The following is a 21,400-nucleotide window of genomic DNA, read 5'->3' as shown; positions in this document are numbered from 1 at the left end:
AAAAAAATCTATAAAAAGAACATAAATCATTAAAAATGAAAAAAATATTTTAGAAACTAAAAAAAAGATGTTTTTGGTTAAAAAAAGATATGGCCTGTAATTAAGTTTAAAAACAATGTAAAGTTAAAAATAAAATACAAAATAGTATATTATAGGAAATTTTCTCTTAATTCAATGTATGCGAATGTACTTGTATTATGTAAATAAAATAATAATTAAATTATTTATATATTTTTTGACAATTTTTTTAATTATTAAATTATAATTGTTTTAAATAAATAAAATAATTTTATATAATTTATAAATGATTAGAGTATTTAAAAGTAATTTAAATAATTTTATATATTATAATATATTTTAGTCGGGGTAGTTTTATCTAAATAATTAAAAATATTGAAACAGTTATTAGTGGTTGGCCAAAAGTACCAAAATGGAATTTTTCTAACAACAACTGTTGAAGGTTTAAAAAAAACTCCAAAAAACTCTTACAAAAATATCACCAAACGTTTTAATGGAACTTTTTAAAAAATAGAAGTTAAAAATTCCACAAAAAAAGTTGAACCAAACGCCCCCTTAATTTGATAAAAATAATAAATAGCCGACTTTTTATTTATTTTTATGAATTAAAATTTATCGACAAAGCAAAAATTCAAGACGAATCAATAATCGAAGATAGATTGAAGATTTTTCAACAACAAACATGGAATAGTTTATCACTGTAGGGTTTTATTTATTTTTTAATATTATTTTGTTTGTTTGCCTTTTTTGGGCGGTTTATTTTTATCTTTTCTTATGATAGATTCTATTGTTCTTTTTTTTTAAAAGGTTTTGTTGACTTTTTTAAATGAATAATTTATCAATGGTGCTGAAATTCATGGTTTTAGTTGCTGATAATAGAAATCAATTTGAAAGTGGTAGAAAAATTTAATCGGCACTTCATTAACGAAACAATTAATAATTTAATTTTTATTTCATAAGTGGATTTGTAAATCAGACAACTTTGCATATTCCATATCAAGTCATCGATTTTAGTTTTAATTTCTTTTCTGATTTTTTTACAAATATAACTATTTCATGTTCGATTTAATAAAAGTGGACGAATTCAACCAAACAAATAGTGGCAAATAGACATTATTCTTTTTCAAAAACAAATAGAACTTTCTTTCTTTGATAATTATAGAAATTTGTTAATAGCATGTACATTTCGGTTTCGACGATGAAAGGAAAGAATACATGTCCAACCAAACAACCGTACGATGAGTACTAAAACAAAGTTTGACCAAACACGTGGCAACAATCGAACAGAAATTACACAAACCATATAAAACCACCCAATAATTCCTCTGCCTCTCTTTTCAAAACATCTGGCGGTCTACTCAATTCCACTTTGGTGTAGCCGTCCACTCTGTATTTTTCGCTTTCTCCTTCCTCTTCTTTCAAGTAACTGTTCAAACAAAAACTCAAAACTCTACTTATCCCGAGTCAACCGAAACTGATTCAAGGTTTGATTAGATAACAATCAGCCGAAGAATCAGAAGAAAAATGAGTGTGATCGATTTGATAACCAGAGTCGATTCGATTTGCAAGAAATACGATAAATACGACGTTAATAAACAGAAGGACGTTAACGTTACCGGCGATGATGCTTTTGCTCGTCTATACGGCGTCGTTGAGGCTGACTTTGAAGCTGCTCTTCAAGTAATTTGTTTTACTTAATCCTATTTTTCAGCTAATTAGAAAAATAATTTAAATAATTGAATTAACTGCGTTTGTTACCGTAGAAATCGGAGTCGGCGACGGCGGAGAAAAACCGAGCGACGGTGGTTGCTATAAACGCAGAGTTGAGAAGAACTAAGGCGCGGTTGCTTGAGGAAATTCCTAAATTACAGAGACTTGCTTATAAAAAGGTTTGCCCTATTTTATTTAATTTTACTCAAAAAAAACTGGAATTCAAATTTGTTGACTAATTTTTTGATTGTTGTTTGTGAAGGTCAAAGGGCTTTCGAAAGACGAGCTAGAGGCGCGCAGTGATTTAGTTTCGGCGTTGAAGGAGAAGATCGAAGCTATACCGGATGGAAGTACTAACACAGCTAAACAAACTGGTGACTGGGCTGCACCTTCCACTTCACATGGTGGAATCAAATTTGACTCTACTTATGGTAATTTTTGTTGAAGATGAGTTTGTGAAGCTTTTTAAGATTGTTGTTGTGACATTGTTTTGACCTAGGGTTTGTTAATTGTGTTAGATGGTAGCTTCGATAATGAATATTTCCGGAATACTGAAGAGTCGGATGGGTTCAGGCAGGAATATGAAATGCGTAGAGTGAAACAGGTAAGTGTTTTGGTGATTTTGTTTGTTTTACTATTGGGAATGGAGCATATTTTGCCTCCTGCAGTTATAGGAATTTGTCATATTTATGAATGTTCGGAATGGTAGTTTTAGTTGTAGTGCATGATAGTATATGGAGAAGTGATTAATCTTCTTTTTAATCGGCCTCGTTTGAAGAAAATCACTCTTAAAATGTATTTATCTTTTACTTAATGCAGGATCAAGGATTAGATGTTATAGCAGAAGGACTGGACACGCTGAAAAACATGGCTGGCGATATGAATGAGGTTTGAGGGTGTATCTGCTTGATATTTGGATTATGGAGCAAACATTAAATGTTTTTGTTAATATGTCTGCAAATTTGTTCTGCAGGAACTGGACAGACAAGTGCCAATGATGGATGAAATAGACGACAAGGTAAATTCTAGGCTCTTTCTTCTTACAAGAAACTTGTACCCTTCCTTCCCCATGAAGTCGCAGCTATTTATCATGGAATTGGAATAAGAATTTTGTGAACAGCGTAGATATTCTTTATTGTTTCATTTGTTTTAATGTTCTCTGTGTAATTATATAAAATGTTTTCATATTCTGATCTCCTTGCAGGTTGATAGGGCAACATCAGACCTCAAGAATACTAATGTGAGACTTAAAGATACTCTCACCCAGGTAAATGCATATTTGTTTAATTTGATATTAATATAACTTTCGATCCTTTGAATCTGTTTCCTCATTTTTCATTTTCTCGTGTTTCGGTTGTTTCAGCTGAGATCCAGTCGCAACTTCTGCATCGATATCATCCTTCTGATAGTAATTCTAGGCATTGCTGCGTATCTTTACAAGTAAGTTACCTGTCATTTTACAGGTTAATAGAACTTCTATTGACAATAGTATTTGACATTTGTTTTATAAAACTAAAGAGGAATTGCTTTCGTTGATTGAAAAAAATATAGCTGTGACTCAAAGATGTGATTAGGAATAAAAATAATAATAGATATAGCTGAAGGTCTTGTAGAATTAAGTCGAAATTTCAAATTGAACCTTGTTCATGAACCCGAGATTAGTTTTGTGAAGAGCTCTGTGTCTTTACCTGCTAACAAAAGCAATATATCTCCTTTTGCTATTAGAGTCCTGTTGTTTGTCCTGTATTGGCTTTTCCTATGTGATGATCTATATTGTACGGAAACAGAAATGCTGAAACGGAAAATGGCTAAATATAGTTTTTTTATAAAAGTAAAATATTTTCAAAACTAGAAAAGAAACGTAAAATGTAGTTCTCGACGAGTTCAATTAGTTTCTTTTTCATTACTTGTCTATTGCAGTGTGTTGAAGTGAAGCATGGCGGAAGCAACTTCCACGACTGCTAATTTACCGGACGCGGAGAGGTGCGGCTTTCGGGTGTAAATATGCCGTTGATGTTAACGGAGCTTTATCTGATTGTATTATTTTTCTGAAAACTAATCAACAGATACAACTTTTTGTTTAAAATTTTTGGTTTGGTTTGGGTTTTACCTGCTCTTCCTTTGAAAATGGAAGTTGTATTTTCTTCTGACACGTGTCTTGACGGCAGTGAGTTAGCAGTAGGTTGAAGGTAGAGACGGACAGTGTCACGCATGATGTGATTTCGTGATCACGCGCATAGTATGAGCGTGCAGCTGTAAATTTAAAAATAAAGTTCTTTTTTTATTTGAGGGATTTTTTTTCTTTTATAATTTAACTATTGATGCTTTCAGTATAATAAAATGGAGAATGTAATAAAAAGAGCGTTATTTTACTGTCGCTTTCAAACCATTTTCTCCCCAACATCCCAACAGCTCAGTCTACTTGGATAATCTTTACTATTAAAGGAATTTGCTGATATATTTTGGCTCACTTCTGCCTTTGTTTCTAACTGTTACGGCTATAAAATATTTAATTAGATTATAAAAGTGAAACGGAAAAATACTATATTTTTTAACAATATATAATCTCATTAAAAAGTGGCAATTTTAATGAACATAAAAAATGATAAGGTGAGATGGGTAGAAAATACTACTGCAATCATTTTTTTTGATGGAAACTGCAATCATAATTAATAGATTAAGGTTTGAAATTATCAAAATTTTGAACAAGGATTGTAATGCTTAGTCGGTAATTGTCACAAATAGAAAGTTAATCTGTAAAGAATCGTGATAAGAATTAAACAAAAAGTAGTTCAACAATTTTTAGACTTCAAAAATATTACTACTATTTAACATGATAATCAATACTTAATTTCAAAAATAACATGGTCAAAACAAATAAAAAATTAATTATATGTCACTTCCTTTGACAATGTAATAAGATAGTATAAAAACATTGGATTTAATATCATTATTTATTGATTTTTATGAATTCTATATTTGCTTTAACATTCGATATCTTTTTTTGATAATCGGAGAGAATGAGCGCTTGTGTGATAAATAGAATCCACGATATTCGCAGAATAAAGCTTTGAACAATAACTTGCAGTGCACATAAGTTGTAGCCACCCGTCCAACTTGAAAGATATTTTTCAGTGATCATGTCAATATTAGCAAATTCAAATTCAAAAAGAATAGAATAAATGGTAATTTTGAAATTTTTAATAAATTATGACGATCCAAATCGATCATTTTCCTTCCAATAGAAATCACCATATATATAGGAAAAATAAATTTTATACATCATATACTTATTCACAGTCCCCTCGCCAAAATATATTTCATAATTAAATTCCATTTATTTAATTAACATGCATAGCCTCACAATCAATTAATTTTATTTTCAAGTACAACTACGATTCTCTAAATAAAACCAATAGTAATAAATCAGATTCTGCTGTCGAGCCCTAATAATTTGTCTAAACCAGCATAAAATACGCCACGGCACCCCATAATTGCGAACCTAAAGGATCTACGCAAACCCGTTAGGCGGTAGAGCATGAAAAAATAAACAGCAATAAAATAATTTTAAAAAAAAGAACAAGATAAGATTACGAAAGTACCCTTACATTCGGAAATAGTTGACTAATACGATCTTCAAGTCTACTACTCCCACACCCTATCTTTCCTCCTACTGTCATGTTACAGAGACAAATCTAATCTCACCCGCGATACAACACAAATTACTGTGCACCAAAATTATCACAGCCAGCCAGAAAGAACCCTAAAAATAAATAAAATTTAAGCATACAAAATAACGCTTAAAATAAAACATTTTTTTTAATTTTTTTTTGGTCTACATAAGAGACTTCAATGATCTTGCTTTAACTGGTTTTCTCATCCGTTTCTTTCCAAATTCGCCATTTTCGCTATCGTCTTCGTCGTCGTCATCGTCAATAAAATCAAACTCATCAAGATGATCTTCAATTGGAGACGGAGCTAAAAACGACGTCGTATTTTCAGTTAGTTTACCCTTATTCGAATTCCCCTCACCTCTTCTTTTCCCCCATAACGGTCCAAACCCAGAATAATAGTAAAATTCATACGGATTCGAACTCGACGACGCTTGCCCTTTCTTTACACCTTTCCCCCGTCCCCGGCGCGCCCCCACCGGAGCTTTCTCCGGCTTCTTGACACCATTACTATCATTACCATTAACATTAACGGCGTTACAAGAAGTGACATTGGAGTTACTGGTACGAGTTTTCAGCTGATAATCCCACATTGAATCCTCCTCTTTCAGCTCATTCTTGAAATGCCGGAGCTGTTTGCCGTCAGTTTTCTTAACGGCCTTCTTCGGCTTGAATTTAAACCCTTCGAACACTCGTTTATTCTCGCAATTATCGTCCTCCATGCCTATATTATCGACTTTTATTTTGTCATCTTCCATTAACGACGCCACGCTGTTGCTGGTGTATTCAAGAATTATAATACACTATTTAACAGCTATAAACATTAACTAACCGTTTATTCTTGATTACCCACCCCAATTTTTGAAAATTACTTCAAGAATAATGAACTATTCGAAAAACCCTAATATTTCACGATAACAGAAATGAGATGAAAAGAATTAAAGATTCAAAATTACCTCTCGACACCGCCAATAGAATCACCTAAGCTACCGTTTCCGTTGAAGCTATCGTCAGCTCCGTCGTACTAATAATATAAGCCAAGAATATAAAAGAATAATAAAGAAATGACCCATTAACCTAATCGAAGATAAAAACACGATAAAACTGAAAAAAATTAGGGTTTCATTAAAACCCTAATATCTGAAAAACCCTAGAAAGAAATGCAGGTAGAAATTAATTAAAGAAAAGGGCTTTAACAGATCTGTTTAAAGATTATTAACAATAATAATTACAAAGGAATTAAAAAGAAAAACTAACCTGTAGAAGATAAGATTGGTAAGTCTGAAGAGTGAACGGAATCACATCCCACGGCGACTGGTTCAGCTGGCAAACATGCGTCTCAGTTCTTGAAGCTGCCGGAGAAAACATGAGCGACGAGTGGTTCGCGTTCTTCCGAATCCTCATAATTTTTCTTGAAAAATAATTTAATTTAGATCCAAACTTAAAATAATAAACAAGAGGTTTGTGTTTTTTTGTGTGTGATTAATTTATCAGTTTGAAAACTTAAAAAAAAAAAATCGATAGCGAAGAGAAGAAGAGAGGTTTTTTTTTTTTTTTTGTATTGTTTTGCAGATCTCACAGAACTCGATAATCAGGGTTTCTTAACTTTCTGTTGCTTTCTCGGCCCTTCATATGTTTCGATTTTTTTGTTGTTTTTTGACTGTTTTATCCTTTTGCCTATTCTCGTCATTTTATAGTGTTGCAGACGGAAAAGAAAGCTGCCGAAGTTACACGTCATCATGGTTGTCCAAACCCATTTTTTTAATAATATTTAGATCTTTTTTACAACACGGGTTTGTTAAGGTACAAACGTTTCTATAGTAATTAGTCTAGTGGCAATAAATAATCAGAGTTTTTGTTCATCAGATTTTGAAAGTTATTTCTTGTATTGATGATGGGACTATTGTAGTTAATGTACAGACTATTGTCTGAGATCATGGCCTTGATTGTAGGTTAAGGCTTTGATATTCTTGATTTATTTTTTTGGTTTACTAAAAAATTTAAATAATGTTGGTTTATTAATATTATGTTTATTTTATATTAAAAATTGAGTTAATGAATTATATAAACTTTCATATATATTTTATAAGTTAGAACTGTGTGAATAAAGATTAGATATTGATAATGATAATATTTTTTCCGTCATATTTTGTTTGTCAATTTTTATATTTTTAAAGTCTTATAAAATGCTATATTAGCGCTAATAATATACATTTTTTCTATTTTAATATTAATAAATTTAATATATATATACATATATATACATTAATGAATAAAATAATAATGTATTTGTTATGTTGTATTTTTAAACTAAAAATAAAAAAATGTATCAATGTTTAATATGTTTCTAATATGAGAAAAATGAAAAATGACCAAAAATAAAATGAAAAAATACATTTTTAGAGTTGAAAGATTAATTTTAAAAATATTTATGAAAGAGTCAGATAAGATTAACAAAGTATATCTTATTAATAAATACTAGAAAAGGTATTTTATTTTAAAGGAGGCTGGATAGTGTACTCCGCGCGCTAAACACACGCTCACAAAGAGAAAGTGGCGAACACGATTGGCCCACATAAAACATGGATTTGATGAGTGTACTTTCTAGGTCCCACTTTTTCCACCAAGGTAAAGATAGACGGCTGTGATGGGCTAGATGATGGAGATTCCAAGGAGTTATAAATACACAGAATCTGATACCGTTGAAAGTAATACGGTAATTTCCAACACAATCCGTTTTATACAACGTAATATGAAGTATTAAACAAATTCAGTTTAAATTTATTTTGATTCAAATTATAAATTGACTAATTTGTTTATGATCCAAATAAATCGAGTAAAATAGATTAAATTCACTTTATCCGTGAAGGACATGTTAAATAAATAATAGATAATACAAATTAAATTCACGTTATCCGCAACTTATTATTCTAACTCAAAAACACTCGTATAATACATCATAAATTTTATTAGTAATATTAATTTTTAGCATTTTAATTTCAACCGATTTTAGAAATTTATGATTGCTTATGAAATTTGTTATTTATATGCTATCAACAGATTTATAATTTCATTAGAAAATGAGTTAAACTTGTTAACTATATTATCAATAAATGTATTAAATATATATTAATTTGTATATGTATATTAGTAAGTGAATAAAATGAGTGTTTATGTAGCATATTCTGTACTATTTTTAAGTAAACGGTTTATAGCATTCGACACGTATTAATATGTTAAATAAATATATCGTATTCAGATTTAATTTTTTGACTCAATGAGTTAAACGTTTCAAATTCTCGGATTGGCTAAATATTCAATTTCAATAGATATAGATCACGTTTATAACACGATGATACGGAATTGTTAATTTTAGCAGAAGGCGATTAGGTTGCAATTTATGTCTCATTGGGGTTGGCATTTTATAGTAGAGAATAGGAAGGCATGTGTTGTGTTATGTTAATTTGTTGGTATAGATGGCACACTAGTGTATTAGCATATATAGAAGTTACCACCAACTATATATTAGGTCTGTACAAAGGAAAAATAAATCTATATATATATATATGTAGATGGCCACATACAATATGACCTACCACTCTCCTATAAAAGTAATATATATATACGCATTACTATCCAAAAGGTTAAAAGTATTATTTTAAATTGTGTTTTAAAATCATGAAATTAAGAAAGAGAGGAAAAAATTCCTTGAATAAAGTGAGATAATTAAAAAATATATAAAAAATGAAGACATAATCTGAGATAATCTATAATCATCGACGGATGAAAAAAACAATCGGTCATCTCGTCTCTTTGATTCGCCCACAATGACGTAATTAATTATATTTTTTCCACTTGCAAGATGAAATATTTAAGTATACATTGAAAATCAACAAACAAATAAATTAAATTTCCATCAAAGCGACATAACAATTATCTTTAATGATGAAAAATAATAATTAAAAAATTGATTATCATCTGTGTGTTTGATTTAAACAATATAGTAACAGAGGAGGTACACATGATAGATTGGTAATTTTTGGTTATGGAAGGTAAATCATGAAAATGCTCACTCACTATAGTTAATTTGTTAGCAAATATAAATGGATTTATTAGATATTATTGCCATATATGTATTATAACAGGTTTTTAGTGTGCAGTTAAGTTTAGCTCTGGCTTAGCGAAACTTATTTGATTTTATTAGGGTTTTTAAAGAATGCATGTTAACAGAGACGACAGACCCACAAATGTGCAGACTGTGCAGTGAAGCCCTAAAACCCTAAAAAGCCAATCATAAAGGAGAAGGGAGAACATGGTAAAAAGAAACATAAAAGAATTTGATTGGATAGGAAGAGGCTATTCTTCATCCCTCACATAATAATTATTCAAATTAACATCTGTGTGATGCCATTTTTACAACAAATAACAACATACGATTAAATATTGTGATATTAAATGCTTGCAATGTAGGATCATGATTTATTTTCAGTTCGGATTTAGTTTTTTTTACTATCTGTAATTTTTCGACAGTCCGGAGTGAACCTCCGCTTTATCTATTTTTTTATATAAAGCTACATCTATTTCTAAGAAAACTTATTTGTATTTTATCGAAAAAAAAATTGATCCGGTCAGGGTTAGAGTCCACCCTAGCCATATGAACGATGCGGTGGAACACTATGGTGGTACGACTGATAGAACCACGAAACATCTTAAAAAGTGATCCAGTCCATGATTTAGTCAATAACAAAAATCGATAAATTTGTTGTAATATATATAAACTGTTTTAACAGTTAACATAAAATCAAATGGAGGGAAAAAAGAGAGACTGCAACCGGATTGCAGATGTGTTATAATGTTCAATATTTTCTAGAAGCTCTAAGAACTCATGTCCACATCATTGAAAAAAAAATGCTGACCAAATGAATACTTGAATATTATCACCAATTATTAACTTGTTTTCTATCAATTCATATATGATATGGTGTATAATTATTTTATGGTTTTTATTTTAGATAAATATTACAATTATATATCAGCGCGCCTTATATGAAGAATAAAAGTTTAGTATAATGTAAGTACTCTTTTAACAAAGTTGAGTACAAATAAAATATTCAGAATTAAGATAAAATGAAGAATTGATCTAATTAAAATGAAATAGCAAAACAAAATTTTAACAGTCTAAATATATCCGGTAAATTTTAATGGTGAAATTTTCAATAGCTATTTGTACCTTAGAACTTCTATTTTCGATGTACTCTGTTCTAAATAAACTTAAATGAAACGATAACCACTTTTTTCTATTAAAAAATTTGAATCTAAAACTTGAATAAACACTAGATGGTCTTGATGTAACTAACAATCGACTCAAATAACACGATCTAAAATGATCAAATACACCAAAAAGAATAAACAAATAGACTTTCAAAAATGAATAATTTACAGAGAAAAATATATATATCGAAAATGATGAATTTACAGTCTAAAGCTAGAAACAATACTTTTCTCACCCTTCAAATTCGATCTTCCGCGAAATAAAATTTAAAGAGAAAATCTATAAAAAGTAAACTTGAAGGAGTCTTCTAAAAATAATACTAGTTAACTAGAATTAGGTTAAACAAAAAATTAAAGAGGCAAACGTTTGACAATTTTTTTTATTTTGTTCCAACATTCATAAAACGTTCCAGTTTAGCTCTAATAACATTTTTCTTGTTTCAGTTATGTCTATCACCTAAAAGGCATGTATGTGCCTTTGTTAATGGTGGTGTGGTTAGACATTTATATATATATATATATATATATATATATATATATATATATATATATATATATATATATATATATATATATATATATATATAATCAGGGAGAAGAGCGCTTGTGGAAAAAATTAAATCCACGACCTAAAAATCTATTGTATATCATTTGAGTTTATCTAATTGGAGTGGTTAGTAGGGGTGAGCATCAGTTTAGTTGGAATTTTTTTGGTTTTTTCGGTTTAGAAAATTTTCAGAAAATTTCCAAACCGAACCGAACTTTTAGTTTGGAAGTAAACTACCCGAACCGTACCGAACCAAAAAATTTGGTTCGGTACAGTTCGGTTCGGTTAAAACCAAATTTAATTAATTTTTTTTTTATTAAAGTTAATTCAAATATTAAATAATTAGAGTCCAATAAACTTTCATATATGCCTAAATAACGATTATTAACTCATATATCAATAATAATTAAGATATAATAACAAAAACATATAAATACAAATTTATATTATGTTTAAAATATATATATTATTAAAGTTCGGTTAATTAAATTTTTCGGTTTTCAAAACACTCAAACCAAACCAAACACCAAACTTTTCCTAAACAGAAATCGAATCAAACCGTTTTCACTGAAAAATCAGAAAACAGTAAAATTTGGTTCGGTTTGATTTTTTAATCTGGTTCGGTTCTTAATCAGATCTAGTGGTTAGACATTTCTTGCCACATACAAAAAAATGATAAAGTATATGCAGATAAGTCCTTAAGTTTTGCTTCCAAATTTTTTTATATCTTCTTGAACTTTAATTAGTTAAGTTCAATCCTTAAATTTTTTAAAAATAAAATAAATATAAAATTTATTATGTTTATTGATGGATACCGAATCCTACCCTAATTACAATGGAGCCGAGTCACAGGAGATCCATTTTCGGGTGATACCAGACTCCCATCGGAAGAACTAAATATATAAAGAAGACGTCCGAATTCATATGTGTTTACGCCAAAATTAAAAATATGGCCCGAATGCCGTAAAAGCCCATATTCTATTAAAAAGATAGAAAAAAACTACGTGGAGAATTTCAAAAATTTCAAGAGATTTGACTTTCAGGAGATTTGACCTTAAGAGATGAATTTCAAGAGATTTGACTTTCAAGAGATTAATTTCAAGAGATTTGACCTTGAGAGATGAATTTCAAGAGATTTGACTTTCAAGAGATTAATTGCAAGAGATTTGAACTTTGAGAAATTAATTTCAAGAGATTTGGCTCTCAAAAATTAATTTCAAGAGATTTGGCTCTCAGAAATTAATTTCAAGAGATTTGGCCATCTCAGAGGTTTTTGACCTTGATCTGATCTTTGAGGAAAAGAGAATTTTCAAACAATATAAAGCAGAAGTTGAAGCTCAAAAGGCCATAAGCCCGTTAGAAGCTAAAAGGCTGAATCCCAGAAGTTCAATTGGCCAAAGTCCAGGAAGTCACGTGCTTTTTGTAGAGCGATGTTTCAGGAGCAGTTTTTAGAAGTGGGAAGCGCTGTGAAGACGTGAGCAGTTAAAGAGGCAGTTATCATCAGGCAGTTTCTACAAACGCTATAAAAGGGAGAAGAAGACGACGATTTGAAGGCCCAGCCAAATTCAACAAAAACTCAATACTCTCAGGAGATTATCAACACCAAAAACTTTTATTTTATGCAATCTTTTGTAAACGCTTTACAGCTTTCGCAATTTCAATCTTTTGTTTTTTAAACATTATTTCAGCAGTAGTTCATTTACAGTGTTGAATTTCAAATTTTAATTGCAGAAGTTTATTTTTGTTTTCAAAGTTTCTCCAGGAGTTTTTCTTTACGAACGTTTAGATTTTTTACGTCCTTTGAAAATCTGTCACAATCGCTTGATCAATTTTTAATTTTCAATTTGAGGTCCAACCTCTGGCACGCCCGCACACACTTCAAAGGCACCAACTGTTTTCTTAAAAAACAGGGAAACAATATGATTCGCCAATATATCATTTAACAAGGCGAAGATCGAATCCCTTAGAACTCGACCAAAGCGCGTTAATCCTGGGATTTGGATAGATCGCCAGAACTACTATATAATCTTGAAGTACCTTCCTATTTGGATACAAACTCCAACTTAGGTAGATAAACTCTAACTTAGGAAGACGAGACTATTTAGGAAGAGGTTCCTAAATAGAACTCATGTCTGAATAAGGTAGATCACGCCAATTCAGGGTCAATCCCTACAAAATAGGATTCACTTTCCTACTACAACACTGCTAGGTATGCAATCATCTACTATAAAATGAGTATGAGGTATGCCTAAAAATAAAATTACATTCATATACTCAAAACGCAGCTCAAAGCTCTAAACTGACTTTAATTAGCATCGGAGAGTTAATCGGACAACCACCGTCCGGTTAGCTTCTACCATGTTTTGCAGGTCTCATTCACCAGTTCAGAAGGCAGACTCCATCATTTATAATTAAATAAAAAATTATATAATTGTATAATTGCTATTAAATAATTTCAATCAACCTTAATTAATTATCTTTATCAATTAATTAATTGATTAACAAAGGTTCATTGTATTCCAGATTTGGAACAAATTAAAGACCATAAAGTTCAGGTTTTGAAGAAGAAAAATCACATAGAATTTGATATTGTAACTCATTTCATCCCTTCAGTTTAAATTTTTTGAATGATTGTTCGCTATATCATTCTCCAATAATTGTATAAAATATTCCAATTATTTTTTAACACCTCACCCGAGGAGGTAAAACGAGTTAAAATATTAAATTTGTATTTTTTTTTCCTCAAATGATGAACTTGACCTTAATTGATCTTTTATGTAATTTAGAGGGAAAAGTAAATCTTTGTAGATTAATTAATTAATTTTAAACTTAAACACGCGCACATATATACCCAATGTTTTCACTATTTTCGAAATGAATATAAACACGAAAAATAAATTACTACTCCCTCCATTTTTTTTAGTTGTCATTTTTGGGTAAATTGCTAGGATTAAGAAAGTGGTCTTTTGTCTTAAATTACAAATATAAAGACTAATTTAACCCTATTTATAAACTCACCATTGAAAATTTTAATTTTTCAAATAAAGTTTTAATGATTTAATTTTGAAAATTGAACTAACATTTAATGAAGTGATTTAATAAAAAGGTTAAATTTGGAAGATTATTGTAAAAGTCACATAAAATTCCTAAAATGACAACTATTAATGGATAAATATATTTAGTTTAAAGTGATTAAAAAAGAATGGAGGGAGTATTATTTAGCTATTCTCAAATGAAAGGAGTAGTTTATTGGGACATTGAAGTTAACATTCAAACTTATTATCAGGCCATGTTTTGGTAACTGAGAAACAGATTACAAATAGGGAGAAACCCCTAAAATTCAACAAAAGGTTCATTTTACCCCATAACTTAACGCAAAAGATCTTTTAAGACTAAATTTACGACTTTGGATAAAAAAAACACTATAAAATTTGACATTTTAACTTGTTTACTCCCTCAAATAAGTTGGCAAAAAATAATTGAATCATTTTATACATATTAGAGCTAACGTAGTAAAACTGAAGGCATAAAACGAGCCAAAATATTAAATTTATGATTTTTTGAAATAAAAAAACTTAATTCAGGCTAAAATCCGAACGTTTTAAACGTTAGGATAAAATAAAAGTTTTTGCAACCGTTTGACTTTTTTTATTTATTTAACCTAAATTTTACATTTATTGATCATTACAAGAAAGAAATTATTCTGTTTTTGTTACATTCTTTGCTTATTAAAGAAATAAATTGTCGAACAAGGAGTTCTCAGAACAAAAGAAACAATTAATTATAATATGATAAAGAGAATAATTACGTTCAAAGAAAACAAAGTGTAAGCATAAGAAGAATTGGCCTAAAGGAAAAGAAATGGAATTTATAAATTCTTTATTTGTTATTTATATAGAACAAAATTTTCATAATTTTCTTGAATTCAAAACATAGATATCAAACAAAAAGATCGCATATTAAGAAAAATGGAGGCAGGGCGTAAAGCTTCAAGTGAACCTATATATGACGATATGGAGCCGGCAATGGAGTGGGTGAAAGACCATGCGGCTGACACACTTTTGGTCTATCTACCAGGTCTTTTTATTCGTTTTAAGTTTAATGTTTTAAAAGTATTAATTTTTTTAGAGAGATTAATTCTAATAAAAAAAATTAAAAAATTTATTTTTAACCAATTTTAAATATGCCCATTTCAATTTTAAATAATCTTTTTTGAAATTGTAGAATTACATGCGAGGAGTTGCAAAATAAAGTATATGCGTTGGCTAGTAGTCTAAAAAATATAAATATTTTTCACTATCTTACAATTTATTTGAAAGATAAAAAAACATTTAGCCAATTTTACAAAGTATTCAACTTGACAAGTCTTTTAGTATTTTCAAATCAAATAAATCTATATATGTATTTTTTTTATTCATCTGAAGATGCAAATGGTTTTTTATTTACTGGCTTATCAATATAAAAAAAGGGGGAAATTATGGTGATTTGTTAAATTAAGTTACATGCAGGTTTTAAAAGGGAGAAATTGAAAGTACAAGTGACAACATCAAGACAATTAAGAATAATGGGAGAAGGCATGCTTAATGATAGCAAAATGGCTCGTTTCCGCAAGGAAATTCCAATTCCATCAAATTGTGATGCAAATGAGATCTCAGCAAAATTTGAGAAAGGTATTCTTTATGTCAGACATCCTAAAATCATCATTCAAGATCCCGTACCGCCCCAACCGAAGCCATTGTCGCCTGCAAAACCGCCCCAGGAAGCGCCGCAGCCCGTAGCTAAACCGCCATCTGAAAAGCCGGCAAGCAAAATGCAACCGAAAAATAAGGAGTCTGAGCAGAAAAATAAGCAGCACGATGAGATCAATGATACTAAAGAGACTGTTACAAGTGAAAATGTTGAGGAAATAAAAGGTAAAGAAAAAACAGAAACTTCTGAGGTGACTACCACACAGAACTACTACAGGCAGGCTGCAACAAATGTGGTTCCAAGAATTCTAATTCTTGTGCAAGTTGTGGCGATTTGGTTGTATGTTATGATAATGAAAGCAATTAGGGCCCTTAGAAAATAACATATTTTTATTATAACTTTCATCTTCTTGTAATCAATTTGCATATTAATTAATAATTCAATAAAAAAAATATTTGGCTAGACATTCAAAATAAAGGATAATTGATTCTTATGTTACCCAAACTATGATCTTATAGGTGATTTCCAACTATACCCTTTATATTTTTATAGTTCTAATTCTATTTTGATTATCCTTTGATTCTGCTATGTAGGCATTATATCCGGAATATTTCAAAGTTTTTATATAACTCATATTTTCTTGAAAAAAAGAAGAAGTATAGTTCTTATGAATCAATAGGTAATTTATATCTAATTTAAATATGAGATAGTTCGCGAACTCTTTATCAACATATTATACGAGACAATTCGCAAATTATTTATTGAGTTCCTATACGAGCCATCCCGAACTATCAATCGAGGTTATATAAGAATTGTTCACGAATAATTAAATGAACTCATAATGAGTCGAACAACACTTTATTTATGTTCGGATTGTTTAAATAAATGAATATAAAATCAAGATCAAGCTGGGTCAGTTTGTAATGCGAACGAAGAGAAACAAAAAAAACATAACTAGCCGAACAATAAGCCGCTCATGTGCTCAGTTTATTTACAATCTTGAATTGTTGATATGAAAAATATTATTCTACATTTTAGAGTTTTTTTTTCAAGAAATGAAAAAAAAATCAGTTTTATTAATTAATTAAATAAAATTATCCACACTAAATATATTATTTCTATAATTTATAAAATAAGTCAGGTGTTTAAGATAAATGGATTATGAGTTATTTGACTTAAATAAAAAGAGTTTGGAATCTAATAAAAAAGTTAAAAGTTACTTATTTATCCCGAGACATATATTTTCGAATCTAAATGACTAAAAAACTAAAAGTGAATTATTTGAATTCGAAATACAAATTTGTGGGTCAGATTGACACTTTACTCATCTTTAAATGATAGAGATTATTTTTTAAATAAAGCGCGTAATTTTATGACCAAGAAGGGAATTAAATGAAATAATAATTTAATTAAGGTTAACTAATAAATATCCCGCGTGTCTGAAGATTCTACTCTTCTAGTTCTACGCCAACCTTCCAATTTTGAACGGCTTTTTTCTTTCTTGTTACTCGTTTTTCTTTATTTTCCGAATTTTCTTTTCCTAATCTGATGCCGATTACGTTTAAATTTAATCCTTCTCTTCCTTTATTTCCATTCACGACTTTTCTATCAATTCCCTTCCACAAACCACTCTTTTTAATTCCCCATATATTTTACCTGCTTACTTCTACCTAAACATTTTTCATTCTTGAATCCCAAAGAAAAATGGGGATTGATGATCAGGTTCAGAAAATGCAGATGCGCCAGAATTACCGGAATTTCTGGCACACTGATCTCACCAGCGCCGTCGTCGCCGATGCTCCCTGTATATTTCTTTATTCCTTTTCTCCATTTTTTTATGCACTCTCTTCTTTTAATTTTTTTGGGGAGGGAGCTGACCAACGCTTATACTATTAAAAGAAATGATAGCTTTAGTTGATCCATTCCATGCATTAGTTGGAGTAATTGCTAATTTATTTATTATAATTGAATTTGAGAAGATTATGGATATTTATTTAGTCCATTGAGATTTTTAAGAAAATTATTTGGTGCATGAATTTCACTTCATGCACTGTTATTTGTTGGATTGATTTTACTGTGAGATGTTGCTTGTTATAATTCGTGTTAGGGCTTAGGAGTGATAGTTTTTGTAATGTTCAAGACTTTTAAATTACTCAGTGAATTGATTTACTATAGCTTTTTTAACGCTCATATACTGTAAAATGTTGTGATTACAGAATCTCTAATGGGTTTTATTTGAATTTATTTGCAGTTTGCTGTTTCGCAATGGTTTGGTAAATTTTCTATTCTTTCATGCACTCACTGTACTGTGTGATTATTTTCTTGAATAAGATGTATGTTTTTGTGAACTCTTCATGAGCATATTTAATCATGTACGGGAAACTTATTTTGTGGTTGTGTGATAGTGGACCGTGTGCTTCATACATGATGCGTAAAAGGGCTCTTTACAATGATATGTCGAGGTAATATACTAATAGTACTTAACTTTTTCCTGAGTTGTGAAATATGTGAAACTTTTTTGTTCGCAGTGTTGGCTGATTAATAATACTTATTGCATTCTCGTAGGTACATCTGCTGTGCAGGCTATTTTCCGTGTAGTGGTAGGTGCGGAGAGAGCAAATGCCCTGAACTTTGTCTCTGCACTGAGGTATGAGAATGATTTGGTTTTTATGGTTTTATATATCGGAGTAAAGTGAACAACATTCCAGCATTGTGGGCTATATTCTCGAGTAGCTGTGTTTTTAAACATCCATATCACTTTTCTGCTCATTGCTCTGTTCAGGTCTTCTGTTGCTTTGCAAATTCAGTAGCCTCAACTCGCTTTCTGTTGCAAGATGAGTTCAACATACAGACCACTCAATGTGACAATTGTATTATTGTACTCTCTCTCTCCCCCTGTGGACTTCATTTCTCATGTAGCTTTGTATTGTTTGCATACGTGCCAATCAATTGCAATCCATTGTTTCCTTTTTCAGGGATTCATGGTGTGTTTGCAGCAGCTGGCATGTATATGCTCCTTAGCTGCTTGCATTACAGGAAGCGATGAAATTGGAGACCTTGCCAATATGTTGACTTGTTTGGCCGACTTGGTCTTTTGCTCGTAAGCACTCTAACGCATGAGTTTGCTTAGTGTTTGGAGAGTCTTTACAACCTTGTATATTAATTGTTTGCTTTCTTCTGTTTTGGCAGGGTTTGCCCATGTATGCAGGTATATAATGACATTTCAAGCGCTTAAAAGCAGTAGCATCTCACTTTATTAACAAAGTATCTTTGAGCAATAAGACCCAAATGTCTGTTTATAATGATGGCTAAACATTCGTTGTATCATTACTAATTCAGTTCCATCATGATGGTTATAAAATCGGCTTAGTTATTTGTACCTTCTTACACCTTTGGTATTATATAGCAACTTGATTTTAATTCTTAGTTCCTTCAAACTTTTATACTTAATGAATGATGCAGACACAACACAAGGTTGAAATGGATAAAAGAGATGGTAAGTTTGGGCAACAGCCTGTTATGGCAGTTCCTCAGGCGCAACAAATGTCGCGTATTGATCAGTCAGTTCCTCCAACTGTGGGCTATCCACCTCAACAAGCATATGCACCCCAGTATGGTCAACCTCCACCACCTTACGCTCAAGGTTATCCTCCTGCCGGTTACCCTCCACCTCAATTTCCACCGCCCGGTGCTTATCCTCCACCTGGCTACCCCAAGTAAACTCGATTCTTATAGTGAACAGAAAGTATTATTACATGTGAAGTTCAAAGGATAGTCAGATTATGTTTACTTATTGCTTCACTTATGGCTATCAATTACTTTTGTAATTGTTGTTATGAACTTATGATTTCCTAGTGATCGTGTGAATTAGTACCATATGGATAAATTTATACTAATAGTTAATTTGAGCTTAGAATACGGGATGTCTGAGTTCGTCCAACTGATGCAGCTGAGTAACTGTCATGCTGCTATTACCCGAGGTAAATTTTAAGCGATTAGGTAACTGTACTGGAGGATAGTATCTTCAGTTCGACGGGAGCTTTAATGTCGTTCAGTCAAGTAAAATTTCGTGCTCGCATACTTTTTTGTGACAGGAGAAGGAAGAAAAGTGGCATAATGGAAGCCTCTTCAGCTCAAGGTAATTGCAGATTTTATTAGTATTGAGTTATAATAATGGTTGTGTCAAAACACTTTTTCTTCAAGTTTGGAATAATTTAAATACTGGATTGCTAAACACCGCCCGGTTTTACTTACCACCGCACAGGCAAAAGACATTTCTGCCCTTTTAGCAAAATTTTGAAAAAAAAATTCTCTCAACTCATTCGAATACATTCGAACAAATACGTAAAAAATCGATTAAAATGACGAACAACGAGTACAATTCATCGGATAACGAGTATCGACGTTCGGAAACAACCCCCGATAAATATTTTTTTAAAAAAAAACTCGAAATAAATAATTTTTTTAAATTTTTTTAAGGAGGGACGTTTATATTTCACGTCCCCTCCAGAGGAGTGGACGCCGGAAAGCGGCGTCCCCTCCTCTGGAGAGGACGTGGGTTTCCCACGTCCTCTCCTGAAGAGGGGACGTACGTCCCCTCTTCAGGAGAGGACGTGGGAAATCCACGTCCTCTCCAGAGGAGGGGACGCCGCTTTCCGGCGTCCACTCCTCTGGAGGGGACGCCGGACGTCCCCTTTTCAGGCGGAGGGGACGCCGGAAAAACAGAAAAAAAAAAATTAAAAATTATTTTTTATCTCAAAAAAGCCGGAACATATTGTTTCCGAACGTCGATACTCGTTATCCGATGAATTGTACTCGTTGTTCGTCATTTTAATCGATTTTTTACGTATTTGTTTGAATGTATTCGAATGAGTTAAGAGAACTTTTTTTTTTCAAAATTTTGCTAAAAGGGTAGAAATGTCATTTGCCTGTGCGGTGGTAAGTAAAACTGGGCGGTGTTTAGCAACACCCTTTAAATAATGTGAGACAAAGAAATACATTGACCAACCAGGACAGGATCAAGAATAATGGTCCTCGAATTTAGCCACTTCTCATACTTTAAGCTCCAAAATGACACAGTACATGAAAAGGAATTCATTCACTTTATTGAAAATGGGTTCAGTTTCATAAATTTGATATGAATTGGATTTGTCTCTTTAAAAAGATGAATATGTGTTTTTTTTTTCATAAAAAATTGATTTAGATTTGCATCCTAACGGATTTATTTCAATTTGAGAGGTCAAATTTGACGAATCTATATCATTGCTTACAAAATGAATGGTATAGATAAAAAAAATCTAATCTTAGCTAAATTAATCTTAATCATTATTTTTGTAAAGAATGTTGTAGATTCGTTGATTATTTTTCAAGTTGAAATGATTTTAAGAGGATTTCATCCTTAATTTCTTGCATTTTATGCAAAGGCTGAGATGTTACTGGATCACTAACTTTTAGCTTGGGCGTGTATCTGAATTAAACCGAACTTATAAATTTT

General features: G+C 31.0%; 4 protein-coding genes across 4 annotated transcripts; 3 read left to right on the top strand and 1 right to left on the bottom strand.

The window, feature by feature from the left end:
- Positions 1 to 1,366: 1,366 nt before the first annotated feature.
- On the top strand, positions 1,367 to 4,012 carry LOC126654110 (syntaxin-71-like). Its single transcript, XM_050348177.1, has 9 exons — positions 1,367 to 1,698; positions 1,782 to 1,907; positions 1,991 to 2,159; positions 2,247 to 2,332; positions 2,548 to 2,616; positions 2,702 to 2,746; positions 2,933 to 2,995; positions 3,092 to 3,168; positions 3,649 to 4,012. Exons 1-9 carry the CDS (start codon positions 1,543 to 1,545, stop codon positions 3,659 to 3,661), a joined length of 804 nt encoding a protein of 267 aa, XP_050204134.1. The 5' UTR covers positions 1,367 to 1,542; the 3' UTR covers positions 3,662 to 4,012.
- Positions 4,013 to 5,293: 1,281 nt separating this feature from the next.
- LOC126687423 (uncharacterized) lies at positions 5,294 to 7,055 on the bottom strand. The gene is made up of 3 exons (XM_050381983.2): positions 6,657 to 7,055; positions 6,356 to 6,423; positions 5,294 to 6,176 (listed from the first exon to the last, which is right to left on the bottom strand). Exons 1-3 carry the CDS (start codon positions 6,801 to 6,803, stop codon positions 5,564 to 5,566), a joined length of 828 nt encoding a protein of 275 aa, XP_050237940.1. The 5' UTR covers positions 6,804 to 7,055; the 3' UTR covers positions 5,294 to 5,563.
- Positions 7,056 to 15,132: 8,077 nt separating this feature from the next.
- Positions 15,133 to 16,383, top strand: LOC126688333 (uncharacterized). The gene is made up of 2 exons (XM_050382994.2): positions 15,133 to 15,294; positions 15,726 to 16,383. Exons 1-2 carry the CDS (start codon positions 15,186 to 15,188, stop codon positions 16,286 to 16,288), a joined length of 672 nt encoding a protein of 223 aa, XP_050238951.1. The 5' UTR covers positions 15,133 to 15,185; the 3' UTR covers positions 16,289 to 16,383.
- A 994-nt stretch (positions 16,384 to 17,377) lies between these two features.
- Positions 17,378 to 19,824, top strand: LOC126688331 (uncharacterized). The gene is made up of 8 exons (XM_050382993.2): positions 17,378 to 17,710; positions 18,158 to 18,179; positions 18,312 to 18,368; positions 18,472 to 18,553; positions 18,689 to 18,784; positions 18,882 to 19,006; positions 19,096 to 19,114; positions 19,369 to 19,824. Exons 1-8 carry the CDS (start codon positions 17,611 to 17,613, stop codon positions 19,624 to 19,626), a joined length of 759 nt encoding a protein of 252 aa, XP_050238950.1. The 5' UTR covers positions 17,378 to 17,610; the 3' UTR covers positions 19,627 to 19,824.
- Positions 19,825 to 21,400: the final 1,576 nt, after the last annotated feature.

The sequence above is a fragment of the Mercurialis annua genome, linkage group LG6 (genome assembly GCF_937616625.2).
Source record: "Mercurialis annua linkage group LG6, ddMerAnnu1.2, whole genome shotgun sequence".
NCBI lineage: Eukaryota > Viridiplantae > Streptophyta > Magnoliopsida > Malpighiales > Euphorbiaceae > Mercurialis > Mercurialis annua.
This window is presented reverse-complemented; position numbering and strand designations above follow the sequence as displayed.